Source organism: Artibeus jamaicensis, unplaced genomic scaffold (assembly GCF_021234435.1).
Source record: "Artibeus jamaicensis isolate MK-2021 breed Jamaican fruit bat unplaced genomic scaffold, CSHL_Jam_final contig_548, whole genome shotgun sequence".
NCBI lineage: Eukaryota > Metazoa > Chordata > Mammalia > Chiroptera > Phyllostomidae > Artibeus > Artibeus jamaicensis.
In genome coordinates, this window is record NW_026521883.1 from 1618987 (window position 1) to 1639209 (window position 20223).

General features: G+C 38.9%; 1 protein-coding gene across 1 annotated transcript; it reads left to right on the forward strand.

Annotated features, from left to right (window-relative positions):
• Window positions 1–1360: 1360 nt before the first annotated feature.
• On the forward strand, window positions 1361–14738 carry CNIH1 (cornichon family AMPA receptor auxiliary protein 1). The gene is made up of 5 exons (XM_037155685.2): window positions 1361–1564; window positions 6243–6311; window positions 10426–10538; window positions 11620–11763; window positions 13827–14738. Exons 1-5 carry the CDS (start codon window positions 1484–1486, stop codon window positions 13852–13854), a joined length of 435 nt encoding a protein of 144 aa, XP_037011580.1. The 5' UTR covers window positions 1361–1483; the 3' UTR covers window positions 13855–14738.
• The last annotated feature ends 5485 nt before the right edge of the window (window positions 14739–20223 follow it).

Sequence of the window (20223 nt, forward strand, 5' to 3'; positions counted from 1 at the left end):
CCCAGACCACTGCTGTAGGCTCCTTGCTTCCAGTCTTATACTCCTTTAATCGGGGTCATTGTGCATAGTTAGGCAGTTTGTGTACTGCACACAGGTGGCTGGCCAAGAAGGTTAGTGGGAGTAAAGTATAGCTTGCATTCCTGTGCCCTCGTGTGGACCTCTGTTTATCTGGAGAGTGTACCTTTGCAATTTGCACAAAGGCGCCACATACTTCTGGTGGCATAGACCTGCAGTATCCAAGAAAGTAGCCACTAGCCAACATGACTACTTAAATTTTAATTAATTAAAATAAGTACAGTTTAAAGTTCAGTTTCTCAGTCATAGTAGCCACATTGCAAATGCTCAATAGCCCCAGGTGCTAGTGGTTATTGTAGTGGACAGTGCAGATAAAGAAAAGTGCCACCGCTGCAGAAAGTTCTGTTGGATATAACTGGATACTCTGCTTCAAACCATTTGCTGTACAATATTCCACTGTGAGCACTTTTTAATGACAATCTAAACATGTCCCTCTTTTGCTTAAAAGCCTTCAATGATTTCTACTTCCATCAGCAGCCATCAGTTAGCAGGTGGGTCACGATCAGTATTAAAAACAAAACAGCAAAAGAATAGAAGTGAAAGCACTAATGGATCTTTAGTATTGTTTTGGGACATTTTTGTTTCAGCTATATTTCTTTGTCTCTATATCCAGGTGTCCACCTCCCTATAATTCAATATGGTGTTCTACTTGGTTGCAGTGGAAAAAGTGCATTGTGAAAAAAACACTTTGAAAAACATTGGCTTATGAGATATGCAGTCTGAGCTACTTATCCAAGCATGTGAGACCCTCTAGATGTGAATCCTCCCCAACCCCCTTTTAACTCTCAACAGTGTCTTGCCCTATGTTCCACTAATTTAGAACTGCTAGTGATTTCAGCTAAGATACCCTTTATCTGGACAACTTTAACTCATCATGTTAGCCTGAGCTTAATAAACGCAATCCTGCCTTCGACGCTCCAGGGCGGGCTGCGTGCCTTTTTTAATAACAAGTTGCAGACTTCGGTTAACGGTTAACGGAGGTACAATACTGTAATGATTTATTTAGGTGTTCGTTGCCAACACTACACTAAGTTCTTTCAGTTCAAGTATTAGCTTACTCATCTTCGAATTTAAAAGGAGAAGCGCAGTACTAGAAACATATTAGGCTCTCATTCAATAAATATTTATTTAGAGAATTAACAAGATAAGGAAAGAAATTTCAATCAGCTGTGTGGATAACCTAAGTGCAAGCACACGGCTACCATAAGAGGGCGCCGGCGCGCCCAAGCCAGTGCGCAGGCGCGCTGGAAGGGTTGGCGCCGCGGCGGCGGTGGTGGCGGCTGCAGAGGCAGCAGAAGCGGCGGCAGTGTTGGCTGTGGCCGCGGGAAGTGAATGGTTTTACCCAGAGGGCCCTGCGCCGCCTTTCCCCGCTGGCACCGGCGCAGCTCCCTGCTCCTCCTCCCCGACCATGGCGTTCACTTTCGCGGCCTTCTGTTACATGCTGGCGCTTCTGCTCACTGCCGCACTCATCTTCTTCGCCATCTGGCACGTGAGTAGCTGGCGCCGGGGTAGGGAGGGCCAGGCGGCAGCGCAGCTTCTCGCTGCGGGCCCGCTGACCGAGTGGCTACAGTCGGCCGAGGGCAGTGGGGCGGGGCAGGGCCGAGGAGGTGCAGGCTGCGCTGCCCGGGGTTTACGCCCTCGGTCGGTAAGCCGGGGGGCTGCAGGTCCTGGAAGACACTAGGCGTGGTGTGGTTCGTTGGAAGCGCCGCCTGGGTCCCAGCGCAGGCCGCACGCGCCGCTTCTCTCTGGGTGTGGCGGCCGCGATCCTGACGGGCCCTGCGAGACCCTGCTTTGCAGGCGCGGTCCTTGGGCTGGGGTACCGCCCCGCACCTCTGCATCCCCTCTCCTTCGCATCCCCGCATCCCGGGCAGGCAGGCAAGGGCCCATGCTCCGTCCTTAGAGCAAGTGAAGTTTTTCGACGAATTAATGCAGACTGACTTTCTTTTCGGGTTTCTGCAAGAATGTGACACAAATGTGATACCACTTTAGGTGAATTTCCAATCTGCTTTTTACCACTTGTTGGGTAATCTTCAAGTAGAATCACGGTTTTCGGATTGTTTGCGTTTGAACTTTCGTGCATACTGGATTGATTACTTTGTTGACCTCATGTCCCAACTTTTCCCCTAAATCATACTTTGACCGCCAGAACGTCTCAAGAGATAGTCTTCATAGCCACCTCTGTATTTTGGGTAGCTTGATTTAGTAAAGATAGTTTTAATTAAACTTCTCTTGGGAATTTTTTTTTCTTCTTTTACTAATATGCTGAAGAATAGAAAACACAACCTTACTGGTCCCGGGAAGGAACAACTAAATTACCAGTGATACATTTCTACAAGAGATTTTTAAGGAATCCTGTTCTTCTAGCGCAAAATTAAAAGCAGCCTTCTGGAAATCAGCATTCATTAAACATTTATATTTGCTTCTGACCTCCTCTTTATATTCTGCTGTCTTCTGTAATATTGGTCTGAAGTTTGAATGATTGGGCATGTTCACTGTCATGGAAATTTTAAGTCAGGTTTTGTGCCCATAATGAGGATTTGTTTATGGAACATAAAGAAACAGTTACTTAAATGGCAGCAGTGTCTTGCGCAAAAATAATGTCAAAGGTAGAGTGAGATCATAAATCCATTTCCTTTTGCTAAAGAGTGTGATTATAATGGTTAAGAACTCAACCGTTTGTGTAGTGGGGAATGCTTATGTGAGCTGTTAAGTAACTGCTCCTTCAAAATGCTTGTCAGTAGGAGCCAGTAACTGGAAGAGCATTTTAGGCTCATTGGTGGAAGAACAATAAATGAAGTTAATCTGGAATGCAGACTAGCTCCCGTTTATGCAAGCCTCTGATGAAACGGAATTGTGTGGTTCCCATCCATCCGTAGGTGTGGATTTAAGTCACTTCCTGCTTGATCCTCTTTGTTTTCTGAGCGACGAGGATTCTTAGAAGAGAGCTGTGGATGGCCTTGTTTTTACATTTGGAACCAGGTTGTGTTCAGCTTAAAGAAAACCTGAATGGCACTTTGAAAAAATTGGTAATTTTAGCTTTGAAATGAATCTGTGCCTGGGTGAAGTAAATAATTTTAAGCCCTGTTTTAGAATCAAAAAGAAAAATGGTTTGTACTCTACGTATTAGTGGAGAGCTTTTATCCCTAGGAATATCTTAGTGGTCCAGAGGATTATCCATGCTTTGAGAGCAGATAGAAAATTCTAAATAAATAGATTTAATTTTTCTATTTACTACAAAACCTTCAGTTTATTTTCGAAGGTGGTTTATTTATCATAAGACTCATTTGGAAATTTTCAGTCTAAATGCACAAAGTTCTGTTTACATTAATTGTTGTGCGAAAGGTGTTTTTTATGCTGATGATAACATCTGTCAGTTCGGTCCTAATTCATGTGATTGGTGCTCTCTGGAGAATAGAGTTGGGAGCACAGACTAATTTGAAAGCTAAAAGTGCAGAAGTCATTCCCTAAAGATGTGCATCAGATTTGAAGTTATCCTCAATTGGGTGGTTTGGTATTTTTAGGGATTTGTCTGTTTTACTGTGTTTGCACTTCTGTGGGAAATTTTGTGGACATCTTTGTCCAGACGCACAGTTGCAAAAGGATTTGGAAAACCATTAGTGTAACAAATCTTTTCAGAAGAGTTTTGAAAGCTAGTTCATAGTTCTCAAACAGAAACCCATTCAGCAATGTACTGATTAAAAGAGCCCTTGAAATCACCTGAAGAAAATGTACAATAAAAAAAAAGGTTAGTTTTAGCCCTGACTGGTGTGGCTCAGTTGGTTGGACATCTTCCCAGTCGGGCACTGATCAGTGTTTCTCTCCCTCACATCAATGTTTCTCTCACTCCCTTCCTCTCTCTGTAAAAACAAACAAACAAACAAACAAACAAATAAATAAAATCTTTTTTAAAAAGAACTTCTTAAAAAAAAGGTTAGTTTTAAAACACAAGGTTTGTACTCTGCTATTAAATCGGATCTTATTACAGGCGAGTAATTGTATCTTTGATCATGATCCCTGTCTTGAACTTGATTGCTAAAATGTGTTGGGGATATGTCATAGCTAATGTCAGGTAACTGACTAATAGTGTCCATAATTAATCAGAAATTAGTATCTTCTAATTGTATGTTTATATATATATTTTAAAGATTTTCTTTATTTTTAGAGAGAATGGAAGGGAGGGAAAAAGAGGTAGAGAAACATCGATGTGAGAGAGAAACATCCATCCATCCATCGGTTTCGTGTATGTACCCCAACTGGGGACAAACCTGCAACCCAGGCATGTGCCCTGACTGGGAATCACCCAGCAACCTTTCACTTTGCAGGACAATACCCAGCCAACTGAACCACACGAAATTGGGGCTATATGTTTATAATTTCAACATTTGTATATGTTAGGGATTATTAGCAGAAGAAAATTTCTTTCGGTGAGTCCTGTACTTTTTTTTAGCGTAGGGCTATTTTTTTCTTTTTTTCAGTAAATATTGATTGAACACTTAAGTGGGTGCCGAGCGCTGTTTTAGGCCCTTGGGCACAGCAGTGAAAATCTTTGCCTTCATGGAGTTTACATTAATTATTTTCCTTCTATTCCTATTTAGTTAATATTTTTATTAGGTCAGGTTGGTAAGTTTTAGGAAGTTAAAGACAAACCCATCTTTTTCTGAAGCTGAGAACCTTAATAGGGAAATCAAACAGCATGTTAAAATCTAGAAATATGAGACTCCATCGGTTACTGGTAATACTGAGTAACACCATCGCACATAATAAAGATGCTATTTGTAACCCATGAGAGGAAGGGTGGATTAGGTTCTCTGTCCTCCAGGTGACTGGTGGTAGCAACTAAAATACCTCCCTCATATACTTGGTGCCTTTGGCTTTTTATTTTAATACCATAAAGTGGTACATTGCCCCTATTTTGATATTCTAGTACATTTTGAATTTGAAGCTCCTCGTTTAGTGACCCTGCTTGTTAAAGCTTCATTTCTCGAGTCTGGACAAAAGCGTTTTTGCCATGTATTTTAAGTGGGTGCAGTCTCTCTCCTCTCATCACATTTGTAACTGTTTCACTCATGCTGTGAGAAACTTGTACCTGGGCTTACCCTTATTCAGTCTTTAGTTTGGTGACCAGATGAAATGCCCCACATGTGTTAGGAATGTGCATAGGACTTGAAAGAAGGTCAGATCGATCACTTTTACAGTGAATGGCCTTGAACAGGTCTCCGCTCCTGCCTTTATGGTGCCTGTAGGTGAATTGGAACAAGATACCTCTTGGGGCAGAAGAATCCTCCCTCCTGGACAGACAGTCTGTGGGTACAGAGCCTGGTGCAGAGCCCACGCCAGGGTGCCTGGCAGCAGGAGCCTGGGCTGGCTCGGAGACCCCACGTGGCCTGTGGTCCTGTGCAGAAACTGCACTCCGGTGTGCAGTGGTCTGGCTACGGTGTTGAGTGACCCCTGGTGTTTCTCTGTTCTGAGACCATTTGTATTTCCAGATCGAAGCAGGACTTTGAAACGTATGTGTTCAGGCACAAATGGGAACACATTGAAGCATGGGAGTCCGTCTGTAGTGTCCCACTGAACACTGTGCCAAGGGAGGGGCATGCCCGGATAATTAGAAACTCTTCATCCTGAGGGTCACAGTCTGGTGGGGGGCACAGTCTGGTGGGGGACACAGTCTGGTGGGGGACACAGCCCGTACATAAATACTCTTCTCTAATGCAAGAAGTACTATGTTGGCAGCATTATAAAGCTCTGTGCTGTTTGGAAGTTAGATAGGCACTTACATCCACCCAAGGGAGTCTCTGGCGGAGAGGAGTTGACAGAGGAAGAAGGTTTTTTTTAGGATAAAGAGGAGTTTTGATAAATAGCTGTGGTTGGGGCGAAGATCATTTCAAGTCAGAATGACTTGAAAGAGGCATAGAAAAAAAATGGAAAATTGAAGGTATTTGTCACAGTGGTGTCAGATCATTTTAGTGGTAATATAAAAGTATTTTCAGTTTAAATCTGATTCTGGTTCTGTATTAGCTCATGTTGACTTTGCTATAAATGGTACATGTAATGTTGGTATGCTTTGCTTTTGTTTTATTAACTTTATCAATTATTTGATGATGTTGCAGGTCTGTTGTTTCTCTTTATTAAAGTGAGAGATCCTAACTGTTTTAATTTTATTGTAGATTATAGCATTCGATGAGCTGAAGACTGATTACAAGAATCCTATAGACCAGTGTAATACCCTGAACCCTGTAAGTTACGGTGTTGTATTTTTCTTTAGATTTTAAAACCCTTTTTGCTTTTAACTTGATATAATTTGAAAATGGCTAGTAGTCTCAGTAGCATGATATATTTGTACTTTTTGAAACATGCACTTTTAAAAAATATTCTTTTTCCTGTCCTGCTTGACTATTCTGACTATTATTAATCTGCTGGTGATCTTGTCAGCTGTCATACTAACATTCTTCCAATCTGCTTTTTACATTGTCGGCCAAAGACAGTTGAAAAGGTCAAAAAGATTAAAAGAGTCAAAATTGCATTAAAGGTGTGTACTGCTTTTTAGTTTAATGTTTTAATGCTACGTTCATTTCATGGGGAGGGTTAGGGCATTTGTATCTGTAAAATGTTCTGTTTGTTGTGCTCATTCATATGCCTGTCGAGGTTATGATTTCATGAAATTTCATATTTTATGCAAACGCTTGCTGGCCTAGCCAAGTAGGGAAAGCTGTTAAATGCTTATACATTTTTTAAAAGTGTTATAGCCATAGGCACTTCTATATTAAATTTTCGGTGCAGTATTTGACAGTTGGTTAACATAAAATGACTTTAATAGATGGTGAGATGATTTACCTGTTGTTACTGTGAGGGAGTCTTTAGTACCCTGTCTAGTTTTATCTTCGGTTATGTCTGTTCTGGAATTAATTCACTGTTTCAGCTGTGTTTATTCAGAGCCTGTTTGGATGGATAGCTTTGTTCTCAGGCTCTGGAATCTTGCAGTAATGCTGATCTCTGGACTCATCCTGCCAGAATTTTGTAGATAATGATTTGTATACAGATGTCTGTGTAATGATTTCTAATATAGATGCACTCTAAATTTCTAAAACAGACCTGACTTACATACGTTCGGAGCTCTAGTTTAATGATAATTTGGATCTATTATGCTTGAGGGTTCTCTCTTTGTGTTTTACTTCATTCACCTCATTTAGGAAGATTCCTCATTAGCCTGTAGGGGTTTGCTTTTACCTAGCTGGTCAGAAACCGGAAGGTGTAAGAAAGTGCTGGGCATGTTTTCAAGAAATAGAATACAACAATTCATCTTTAAAAACTCCTTCATGAAGATGAGAACTTGTGTAGACTTCAGTTGTGTCAAACTATAATTCACTAGCTTCCTAGAGAGATTTTATTTGGAAAAGGGTCTATAACAGTGATTTTCATTTGGTGTGCTGCGAGAATTTGTCATATAAAAAAATGACAGCAGGCAGTAGAACAATAGCTGTCTGCTGTGACTGAAATCAAAATTATACCTATTTTGTTAGTTTGATAGAAAATATACTTTTTGGTATGCTGCAGAAGTTTAGTAATTAGTTTAGGTGTGCCATGAGACGAAAAAGGTTGACAACTTCTATAAAGTTTGTTTGCTCCTTTATTGTTGTTTCCCAGATAAATATAAATGGCGGAATAGATTTCTGGTTTGTCTTTAAAGAACTGTCACAGTATGACTTGAGTAGATACATTTAAAAGTATTACCTTTAATTAGCTGTCCTCTGCTCTTAGGAAACAAAATATGAGATGAGGGCCTTCTCATTGGGAAGTAATGCTCACCGAGGACAACATTCTGTTGAAACTAATTGTTACAAAGAAATTTAGAGACTGAGATTTCTTTTTTCACAGCTGTTTAGTAATAGTATTCTGTCCTCTTTAGCTTTTCATTACTTAAAAAATACAAATGATGATGATGATAATAGCAGAAATCAGATGAGTGCCTTCCTGTGCTGCCTGGGTCCCAGGCTCTGAGCGGAGCATGTTTACCTGGGCTTTGCCATTCGGTTCTCATACATGTACGTTGCTGTTTTAATCAATTGGAGAGTAAACTGAGGCCTACCGAGGTTAAAACTCTTAGCCCAGGGTCACACAGCTAAGGCATAGCCTGAATTTGAACCTAGACAGCTTTATTTTTAAGCTCAAACTCTTGTATTTTCCTAATTTACTGAAATTTAAGAGGGACTCATTTCATTTTAACATAAACTGTGATTGCTGTTTTTTTCTTAATGGAAAGAAATTCTTCTAGAAAAGAAAGAGGTGCTTGGGACGGCCTGATGCTGCAGCGGGTGCAAAGGGAGTTGTCCTGCAGGCACGGGTGGTGGTGCGGACAGGGTGCCGATAATTGGCTTCATAGCAGGGCATCTGACAGTTTTCCCTATGAAAGATTGTTTTGACAATTCTGCCAAAGTATGAGGGAAGACAAATATCATTATTTTTAAAAAATGTGAAAAATGTGAATCTTAACTAGAGAGTATTATGATTTGCATGTTAAATGCTATCATTCCAGCCATATTTGCATGAGGTGTTATTTTACACTAGTTTTTGTGTAAATGTTAGTTCCTAAGTGGCATAACTTTTGTGCCACTTATGGGAAAATGTTGTCATGAAAGAATGATCAGAGAGGACTGGTTTTTATGGGAGGTGCGTAATAAAAGCTTCTGGATTTTTGTTGCTGGGAGGGGGCGCAGGGCGTGGCCCTTGTTTCAAATTAGAACTGGCAGAGTTGCAGATTATTCTCACTCTTACTAAATTGTGTTGTTTTAGATCGGTAGGGGTCATGCTTTCAAAGTCATTCTCTCCCCACACCTCAGCCAGTAAGTGTAGGGTGGAAACTTGGACAGTATATTTATTGTTTGATATCAGTTGGCTTTTAGAGGGCCAACTTTAATTTTCTTTATTTAAAAAGAAAAGTCCTGTAATTTAGCAGCTGTAGTGGAACTCCTAATAAAATGTCTTTCTTTTCCTTTGGTGTATCCTAGTTGTAGTCCTTGAGTTTTAAAGATGGCCTATGGACATTTTCTTGTTTAGAGACAGTAGATGTTTAATTTTGATGTTAAATAAATGCTGGCTTAAAGGTTAGTGCTATTTATAAATGTATATACTTAAGTTTGTAGAAAATGTCTAGTTAGTGGTGTGGATTAGTTGGTTTTACTGGGATTTCATTTAAAATAGTACTTACTAAAAACTTTTTTCGATACCTTTAAACTGGAAAAAGTAATTTGGGAGTTAGTAGAAAACGGACTGAAATACAGAGTATAACTATATTATTTCTGCAGCTATGGTTTCCCCTAAGGAAAGCTCTGATAATGTTGAGGATTCATACAATTTTAATTTGATATGATACAGACATTTGAGAAACTGACCTTGCAGCTCTGACTTAATAGAAAGTCCTTTGGCTGCAACTTGCAATGAAAGGTGTTGGTTTTTTTATTTAACAAAATCATTAGGCTGAAATCTAGGATGAGAAAGATAAAGTAGAGCATTAACTCCTGGTCATTTTATAAAAAGCAGTTTCCTTGAATTAATTCTTCCTTACTTAATACTACCTACTATCAAAAGATTTATTTTGTTCTTGAATTCTGAGCTTCTTCTACTGGTCTGACCTGTCTGTAGCATTTCATTGGAAAGCAGGCTTAAAGAACAGGAAGGCCGCGTAAGAATGAATGGAAGCTCAGGAACCGGGGGAAGTTTCAATTTCATGGGTCAGAACTCAGTCTTTTCCCTCCTACATTGCAGAAAGCACGTTGTTTGCATTGTGCATATTAGAGGTCTTCCCTCCCTGACTGTGCTAAGGTTACTGGCTGTTGGCTTTCCATTGAAAAGTTACTCTGTGGTAATGTGATGTGATTTGTTAAATACTGTATATATAGCATTCCTGCTTTCTGTTAAAGGCTTAAGAACACTAATGCGTAAACTTCTGGAGGGGAGTTTTGTTTCTGTGGGTTTTTTTTAATATGTTGCATGTGATCAGATATCTCTTTTGTATTTTTATCATTTTTGAATGGTGGAAAAAGTATTTCAGTTGATCAGCAAATAACTGAATGATCTAGGTGGTAAATCTAACCTATTGCTTTAAGAATTTGAGTTTTAAATTTTAGGTTTTATCTTATTTTTTTAGTGCAAGCTCTGTTTTGTGATCTGTGTGCTTGTAATCTTGCTTTTGGTAAAAAATTAAATATGGGAATGAAATTCAGTAGCATCTTTCATCTCTAAGAAAACAGCAATTTTTCATTATGAAAACTTGGTTGCTACCCACTTTCCAAATTAGCAATTGATTTTTGCCTAGGCGTTTTGATGACTAACTGGCTTGTGCTTTCCTTCCAGCTGGTGCTCCCAGAGTACCTCATCCATGCTTTCTTCTGTGTCATGTTTCTTTGTGCAGCAGAGTGGCTGACGCTGGGGCTCAACATGCCCCTCCTGGCCTATCATATTTGGAGGTAATATTTAGATGCACTTCAATACTTCTCCTACATTTTAATTATGCTGTGGTTAATGTGGTTATCTTACATGTGAGTTACCTAAATAAACAATGAAAATTGGTTGGTATGTATTTTAAAAATTAAGTGGATGAGCAAATAACTGATTTATTCCCTCTTATAGAGCTTATATTATTGCTCTTTAAAGGTTTTTAAAAAAAATGAGGTATAATCTACATACAGTAATGTGTGTAAGTCCGAAATGTACAGCTCAGTGAATTTATACACCTGTGACACCACCACCCAGCTCGAGACATACAGCAGTCCTGACCCCTTGGAAGGTTCCTCGTGCCCCATCCCAGGCAGTTACCCCTGTTCTTTCCAAAGAGAACCACTGACTTCTAAAATCTTAGTTAATTTTGCATGTCTTCGAACTTCGTGTAAATCTATATAGTGTGTATCTAACTTCTTTCTCCATGTTTATGAGTTTAAATTTGGTTATTTATAAAAACATGCATATTTCATAACTTCTAAAAGTTCTATTTGATCTCTGTAGAGTTAGAAGTTTTTGTTTTAAATAGATGTGAAAATCTCATTGCCCTCGATTTTAGGAAATATATACTGAAGAAGTGTTTAGGAATAAAATGGTATCACGGCTGTAGCTGAGTTTGAAATGGTTTTAAAAAGTGTACATGTTTAGAGATAAAATAAAGAGAAGGATAAAGCAAGTGTGGTAAGTGTGAACATTTGGAACGCCTGGGGCGAAGTGTTTATGTACCTTTTCTGTAAGTCTAAAATTATGTGAAAATAAAAAGTTAAAAGAAAAATGTTATTTCCTTTTTACAGGTATTCCTCTTTTTCTTGGATTTCCCATACAGTATAGAGGAGACCAGATGTGACTTGTTTAGCTGTCTTGTTCTGCTCATTTAGGGGCTCTAGTTTTAAAATTAAGATGCTAAAAGGAAACAACTCCACTTCTAACTGTAAATATTCTTCCCTGTGTGGACCACCTTTCATTGTAACAAATATTAGGGGGGAGCCCTCCTTTCCATCCTGAAGGTTTGCTCCCCTCTGAGTGGCTAATAGATTGTGTTTGTTCCAGGTATATGAGTAGACCAGTGATGAGTGGACCAGGACTCTATGACCCTACAACAATCATGAATGCAGATATTCTAGCATATTGTCAGAAAGAAGGATGGTGCAAGTTAGCTTTTTATCTTCTAGCCTTTTTTTACTACCTATACGGGTAAGTTTAAAAAATAAAATGAAAATATGATTTCACTTCGCTGCCTAAAAAGTTTGCAGGCATTATAATCTTAACACCTTAGAATCCACTTGAAGAACTCAGTGTCCTGAATGGTGGTAACCAGTAATGACAGTGTACACCAGCAAATTCACATACATGGAAGACGAATGTGCTGGTAATTGCCAAGGTAGCCAGCTGGTTTGCTATCAGAGGCAGATAGTTTGGTCAGGGATGCTGCTTCCTCAGTTTTCAGACTCATTCAGTGAGTGAAGGAGAATCTTCTTTCTCCACGGTGAAGTGATGGCATTGGGGGGATATTGCTTAGTGAGTTTGGGAAAAAAATCAGTCTCGGGATTGTGTTTAATTTTTTCTCTATCATTCTCCATAAACTGTATGTTTTGCCCTTTTTCTTATGGTTTGCTTGACCTGAATGCGATGAATGAAAGAAATAGTTCTGTCTTACAGGACAGTGCAATGATCACTTTTTCTCTCTTTTTACCATAATGTATTTCTGTCATTCCTCTAGGCCAGGGTGTCTCAGCCTCGGCACTGTTGACATTTTAGGCTGGATAAATCCTGGTTTTGGGGAGCTGTCCTGTGCATTGCAGGAGACTTAGCAGCATCCATGTCCTCTCCCCACTAGCCAGTAGCACCCCCTTCCCCAGGCATAATAATAAAGAAATGTGTCCTGTGGGGCAAAACTGGCCCTGCCTGGGAAGCCCTGCTCTAAGCGTGCTGTAGGCGAGATAGAATGGCTGCTTCGTAAAACCAGCGAAGGACATTGTCAGGTGCAGAGTTACAATTTTTCTTTATGAATATACTTTGTATATGAATATACTTTTGTGATATGAATATACTTTTCTCATCTTTTGTTTATTTATATTCAATTAGAGCGGGCTTTTCCAGCTGATTTTCAAAATACGAGAAAGTAGCTAGCTGTATGAGATGAAATTGTTACAATAACTGGCTTTCATTCCCTCTCCTGTTTGTTACTTGAAAACTTGCTAAGTATCAATATGGTAGGTGTTATATTCATAGTTCTCTTCACATAAATTTCCATTGTAGAAAAGGATGCATGAAGGAGGGCTAGATGGAATTTAGGGTAAAGTTATTCTTAGGCTTTTGGAGGTTATGATTGTGAAAAATGAGCATCCTTTAGTGTGTCTACAGATGTCACTTGTACATGAAACAAAGATAGTGAATCTGTTCCGAAAAGTGAAGTTCCATGTGTCGTTCCAATTTCTTGTCTTCATTTTTAAGGTTTCTGTAGCAGCTGTCCGGAACATTGCTGACATATAGTAGGCACTTCAAACATTGTTGAAGGAAATGAATGATTGGATAAATGGTGAAATTAGAAGTGCACAGTGTGGGAAAATGTTCATTTTCTGTGTTAAATTGTCTATTGAGTTTGCTTAACTCCTTGAAATCGTTTAAGAGACATGATTTTGAAGCACACTTTTTCCACATCACTCTTCCTGTAGAATTGTCTGGTAGTCCTTACGCCTAAATCAAGTGGGTATTGCTTTTTATTTTGTTTGCCCCACTTTTTAACCCTGCTGCTGTTGCCTGGAGCCTTTCTTAAATGGGAAAGTTCCTTAATTGATCATTCCTGTCTGTAAAATGGGGATAATAATAGTACTCACCTCCCAGGACTGCTTGGAGGATTCCAGGAGGTCATGGATAGAGAAGACCTAATCTGGCCAGAAGCCAGCCCTTGGAGATGCCGCTCCTATTAATAGACCCGGCTCCCAAGTAGTGTGCCGTTTTGGATTTCTCCAAGCTCTGATCCCCCATTAAGCTTTCAGCCGTGCTGTTTTGCTTGCTAAAATTGGAAAGGAAATAAGGGACAACTATAGCACATGCACCAAGCCAAGTCCTACCTTAGGCAAAAGTCCATAAATGCAAATTAAAATCATATTGTGAACTTGGCATTGGTCTTTTTATTTTCTGTGATGGTGTGATATCACAGACTTGTTGACTATATAGAACAGACTTGACTTTTTGGTCCTCTTAATTTTATAATTAGGACTGTTTGGATTAACAGATTTCTTTTTCCTTTTCAGCATGATCTATGTTTTGGTGAGCTCTTAGAACAACCCACAGAAGAATCGGTTCAGTTAAGTGCATGCAAAAAGCCACCAAACGATGGATTCTATCCAGCAAGATCCTGTTTCCAAGAGTAGCCTATGGAATCTGATCAGTTACTTAAAAAAAAAAAATGACTCCTTATTTTTTAAATGTTTCCACATTTTTTGCTTGTGGAAAGACTGTTTTCATATGTTATACCGGATAAAGAATTTAAATGGAATTACGTATACATTAATATAAAATGATTACCTCTGGTGTTGACAGGTTTGAACTTGCACTCCTTAAGGAACAGCCATAATCCCGTGAATGATTGCATTAATTACTGACTGTCCTTAGCCCATTGGAAGCTTTTGTTTATAGGAACTCGTAGGGCTCATTTTGGTTTTATTGAAATGTTGTCTAATTACAAATCAGCTGTAGATATCAGGTGCTTCTCATGAACTGAATATAGATATCTGATCTGTGGGAAACTTCACGGTTTCCTCATCTATCATGTAGATGATTATATATGGATACATTAAAAAAATAAGAAGAGTGGGATTTTTTCCATTTGACTTGAATATTATCCTATATATTGCATGAATGAGATTTCCCATATTTCCATCAGAGTAATATACTTGCTTTAATTCTTAAACATAAGTGAATATGATATAAAAACATGCTGAATTACTTATGAAGAATGCATTTAAAGCTATTTTAAATGTGTTTTAATTTGTAAGATTCTACTTACTAAGAAATTGGTTATTATTACTTACTGTTCTAATCTGGTGGTAAAGGTAGTCTTAAGAATTTACAAGTACTTTAGATTTACCAAACCGAGTGAAAGAGAACATTGTGTTACCGTACTGCTGTTCCTTTAGTGCAATACAATAAAGCTCTGAAATGAAGACTCACTTTCAGTGCATTGTTTTAAAGATGACAAATAGCAATTTCATAAACTTGCTTAATCCACAATAAAGGCATATCACGGTCAGTTTTTAGAGTAATACAGTGTTACATTGTTTTTTAATACCACATCTGGATCTGAAAAGGAAGATTTTTAAATGCCTGAGTATATTACCTTCTGTTGTCACTTGTCAGGATTCATAACCATTGATGGCACAACATCATCATTTTTCTTACCAATATAAAACAGCTGTGGCACTAAAAATGTTCTAAATTTCTTTTCCTTTTGGAAACAGCAGGTTTTAAGGTAAAAGGACTTAATTTTTGCTGCTGCTTCTTGTAAGGCAGGTAAATTAGGGCTTGCATGTTTTCATAAGCATTTTTGTGCTTTATTTGAGATGAAGAAGTTAAGGCAATTGAAAATAGTGTAAGTGGTTCAGAAGTTTGTAGACAGAGGATCAAAGAATGAAAACCAGTACATAGAAGTTGCACATAATGATCAAGGGAGTTCATGGATGTCTTTGTAGAAGTCTTACCCTGAGAACCCCTGACGTTAAGAATTAGATGCTGTTCACTCTCTGTTAGTGAAAAAATGCTTCCTCACATTTGGGAGGCCATTACTGTTTTGGGTTTGGGTATCTTGAAGAAGGGGATGTAGAACCAGGAGAGTGGGAAGAGTCAAACCATTTCATAACGAGAGAGGCTTTAAAGACCTTGTATTTTAGTCTGGAGAACACCTTGGATCTGACCGTGGGTACCTGATGCAGCAGAGCGCTTAGAGCACTTGTGAGGCACTGAAGGTTCATCCTCTGAATGTGGGCAGTCATTCAGTTTCTGATCCACCTATTTACATCCATGACCCTGCCTGCTCTTTCTTTCTCGTTCACAATTAGTTCTGATCATGGGAGACCCGCCAAGTCTTCTTTCCACCAGATAGGTCTCTTGGGGCTTTCCTGATCCTGTCAAAGTATTTTCACAACCTTTGTAAGTTTTAACAAACACTCTTTTTAATAATGTATTTCAGAATACTGTCCAGGATTAGTGCCAGGTTTACCGTTTGCAATTTGTGGAAGCCACCTTCTCATGCTTCAGAAATTAGGTATGTAGGCCCTGGCTGCATAGCTCAGTTGCTGAGAGCATCCTCCTGGTACACCGAGATTGTGGGTTTGATCCCCGGTCAGGGCACACATAAGACACAACCAGTGAATAAGTGGAACAACGAATTGGTGTTTCTTTTTTCTATCCTTCTCTCTCTCCCCCCGTCTTCTCTCTCAAATCAATAAAAAATATAATAAAAATTATAATAAAAATAACTAGATACATACTGTCCTTAGCTGATTCCTCAAAGATGATCGATAGGTTTACCCATCGTGGTAGTGGGATATTTGTTCTTAAGTATGTAAGTGATTAGAATATTGAGTACTTGGATGGTCTCATATCTACTCATCTTTCCCTTCTCTAGTGTTTTATGCAGTTAAGTCCCTTTTGAGAGAAAGCAGAAACATTGTTATTTGACAATATCCCATTAACATTTCCTTGCTCCGGATTTAATGTATGTCCTCCACCCCCATGAATCTGTTTTTGGGTTGCTGTGGCCTGCCTTGTATTATTCCTGCGGGTCCAGTTGAAGTATAGGTAGCCTGGGTTGTAGTCCTTTCTAGTTTATATTAAACTTCCTTTGCAGACAGCTGTTTATTTAATACTTTCTTTGTCCTCTTGATGCCGTTACTTTTGATATCATGTGCTTTATCTTTAAGAGATAACCAGCTCTCAGAAACCCATACTGTAACCCTGTGGTTTGTGTTTGTACTAACAGCTCTTTGTTTCTATGGGAACTATAGATTCTCCTGAGTTAGAAATCTTAGATAATAGATGTAGTCTATTTAGCAGCTATTCTGTTTGGTCATACTACTATATCATGGCAATATGTCCCTTTGGTACTAAAAAGATATATAGGGGTAGAAGCATTTGAATGCCGATATCTGAATTTTATTAATGACAGTTGACAAGGGTAGAGGAGAGTCGGCTCCCAGGCTGTAGACAAATTGTTCATTTGTTTGAAATTTGAATCATTTTCCATGCAAAGGGAGTATGATAGGAAATGGCCAGACAAGCCACTTTCGACATATATTAGGTGTTTACTGAAGCTTTTGAGAAACATCGTGGTTCATACCATGAGCTGTCAGGCCGGCCAGTCGGGTTCGGGTACCCTGGTCGTCATGGTCCTGCACAGAGCAGCTGAGTACGTGGCAGACTGCAGTGTGTCTGTCTCTCACGGCCTGTTCAGTAGTTCTCATCTCGACCACTCGTGCTGACAGCTCTCATGAGAGCTCCTCTCTGCTCTGCACAAAAAAGTCAACCTTTTTTGTGTAAAAATAAAGATGTAGATACACACTTTGAAACTAGCAAAATATTTTCTTTGGTATAACACGTCTTTTCCTCTGGTTATGTTTATGACCACTGTTCATGGAATGTTATTGCCATGGTGCAAATAATGACTTCTGTGCTTGTTTTTATGCCCCACAGGGTGCTGGGCTTTTGTCTGAGATGTAGCTACATCACAGCATTGTGATAGATCAAGCCCATTCAAATACTGCTCTGTATTTTAAAAGTATACGTCTAAGTTTACTTCTCTATGTGATTTAACACCCACAAACGTGCATCTCAGTCAGTTGTACAGTATAATTGTAAATTAGAAATTCTGACAGCAAAAATAATATAAAACATTCTCTTCAAATGGGGAAGGTAAAAATATTGATGCTATGTCTAGCATTGGTCATAAGAACTCATATTCATCCTTTTGGGGACTAGCAATGTTAGGCTCAAATATTGTAACTTAATCTCTTTTGCTCCAACCAGTCATCGATCTGCAGTCATACTAGCGGTTAATGAGTCCCCGGTACTGGTGCTATAGCTCAGAAGATGGTTGTGAACTAATAGGCCAGGGCGACGCCAAGAGAGAAGATGTGGTTCTGTTTCTGGTTATGTTGAATAGCTTCTTAGAACAATTTTGTTAAAGCTAGATGTTTAAAGGGAGTAAACAGCTCTGCTGCTTGTTCTGTTTGGTACTAACCATATAAGGTGATTAATCGGTGGGAGGGGAGTGAAGGTTTTAGCCTACATTGATTTTATTAATGCAAATCTTGGAAGTAAAGATGTAGTAATAAATATGTTGACATGGAAAAGAATGAATAAGTTAATGTTACTGTGCATTGCTAATTTTTAAAAACATTTGCATTTCTTTGGTTACCACGTTTGTGTATTCTGAAGAAAATGTCCTTAAATAACAGATTGATGACTGGGTGGACCCTAAACCTGCTTAGAGAAGCAGAGTGTAGTTCGTTGTTTGTGCTCCCAGTTGGTTAAAACCTACATGAACCTTAAAGGTGCTGTACCACTGTCCAGAGAAGATGCTCCCAAGTAGTCCTATCTTCCTAGAGCTTGCTTGATTTATTTTGCTTTTGTATTTTAATAAAAACCCTCTCAAACGTTTCCTTGTGTAGTTTATGGATAATGCTTAGTGCGTGTGTTGATTTCAGCAGCTAACTTTGGCTTGACCAGGATTTGGGACTGTTTCTCTTCTCCCATTGTTTTGAGGGCAGTCCCACAGGCCAGGCAGAGAACATACTTTCTAAGAATGTTGAATTTACATGTTATTAAATTGAATCGGACAATTATTTTTGAGTGGGGCCATTCCATGTTTCTCTATTATGCAATAATAGATATTTTTCCTTAGCCTTGGTATTAAAGTGCTTTAGTCAAGCATTTTAAATGTGGAAGGCTTAACTAGCACTCGCAGTGGAAATTAAGATGTATGTACTTTGAATATTCAATTGATTATAAAGGATTTGATTAATCGATGCCAGTACTTTCCTTCCATTTTCCTAAAGTGTTCGCAAACAAGCTATACATTTGCCGGTATATTGGAAGAAAGCTAATACAAGATTCGGTCATGTCAGTATCAGTGACTTGCTAAAATCCAATAGAATACTGTGATCTTTAAATTGTAGTTGGTTGTAATACCAAAGTGATGAGGAGAGTCAATCTATGATTACAGCCTCTTCTTCAAAAAAATAACTTTCTTGCTAGAAGTTGGCATTTGTTATGTTAGATAAGAAATCCCTCGTTTAAGCATGCAGGTACTGGTGAAATAAGTGGTTTTTTCTATCCTCCTTAGATTATAAAACCTTAAGTTCTAGAAGCAGTGTATATATGAGTACTAAAATATTGATTGTACATTATGGTAAATACTGGATCTTTGGTCTGAAGTTTCCAAACAGCATTAGTAATCGGATTACTTACTACACAGCAGAAAGAAAGAACTCCTACCTTTTGTGACTGCATGGATGGAACTAGAGAATATTATGCTAAGTGAAATAAGTCAGTCAGTGAAAAGCAAATACTATAAATACCATATGATGTCACCTGTAAGAGGAATCTAATGAACAAAATGAACTAATGAACAAAATAGAACCACAGGTACGGAAACACGGAACAGACTGAGGGTGATCAGAGGGGGGTGGGAGGGAGATAATGGCGGGAAGTAGGGAAGGGACTAGACAACGTGAATGAATGGCCCACAGACATGGACAACAGTATGGGGATTGACTGGGAGCTGGGGCAGGGGGTTGGGATGGGTGGAGGAGGGCAAAGGGAAAATTGGGACAAGTAATAGAATAACAATTTTTAAAAATGATTAAAAAATTCACTAATGAAATTAAAGCAGTTCAGAAGCAACAATAGGAATGGGAGACAAAATTAATTTCCTATGGTAACTGCCTATGACTCCGGGCTCACACTGGTGATGACCAGTATCCAAGAGAGCCAGGGACCTGCCTCTTAACGACATTGAAACCATCGATACCTGTGAAAACAGGTGCCTTTGACTCCTTGTGTAATCTTTGTCTGTAGTCCAAATGACTGCTTTTGGTAGCTCAATATTGAATTTAAAGAGAAAAAATACTCGGTAGCATGAGGTAAGGTGAAGGAGTGAGAGAAATAGAGATTGTTAATCTACAAGTACTTGATGCAATAAATGTGAAAGAGGGATTAAATTCATTCCTTGTAGTTTCTAGGGTGGAAAAAAAATGTTCTAAAAACAGAGCAGCTGCCTGAACCAGGAATTCCTTGTCTCTGAAAATGTCCAAGCAGGTACTGGATGAACATGTGCTGGAGATGATCCCTGTTGGGAGGGAGGTGGCTGGATGACTCATAGGGTCCCTCACAATTGCATGTCTATGAAGAAGGAAAAGTAGGAGAGATTCGGAGGGGAATGAAGGATGAAAGCTATTTAAATAATTTTAGCTTGGGTACTTACACCAATTTTCACACTTAGTACTCTGTTACATGCCACCCAGTAGTTACAAATATTAAATGAGGTCAGAGTTTGGTAAATAATAAAAATAGGCAATAAAATATTTTTTCTGTATGTTTTCAGCTTGATCTGCATTTCTTTTCTAAAAAGGAAAATTGTATAACAATTTTTCT

Excerpts from the sequence above, each read along its gene's own strand:
- CNIH1 (XM_037155685.2), top strand. The coding sequence starts at position 1,484 with ATGGCGTTCACTTTCGCGGCCTTCTGTTACATGCTGGCGCTTCTGCTC. Across the intron at positions 6,312-10,425 it reads AGTGTAATACCCTGAACCCT|CTGGTGCTCCCAGAGTACCT; the intron begins GTAAGTTACGGT and ends CTTTCCTTCCAG. Across the intron at positions 10,539-11,619 it reads CTGGCCTATCATATTTGGAG|GTATATGAGTAGACCAGTGA; the intron begins GTAATATTTAGA and ends TGTTTGTTCCAG.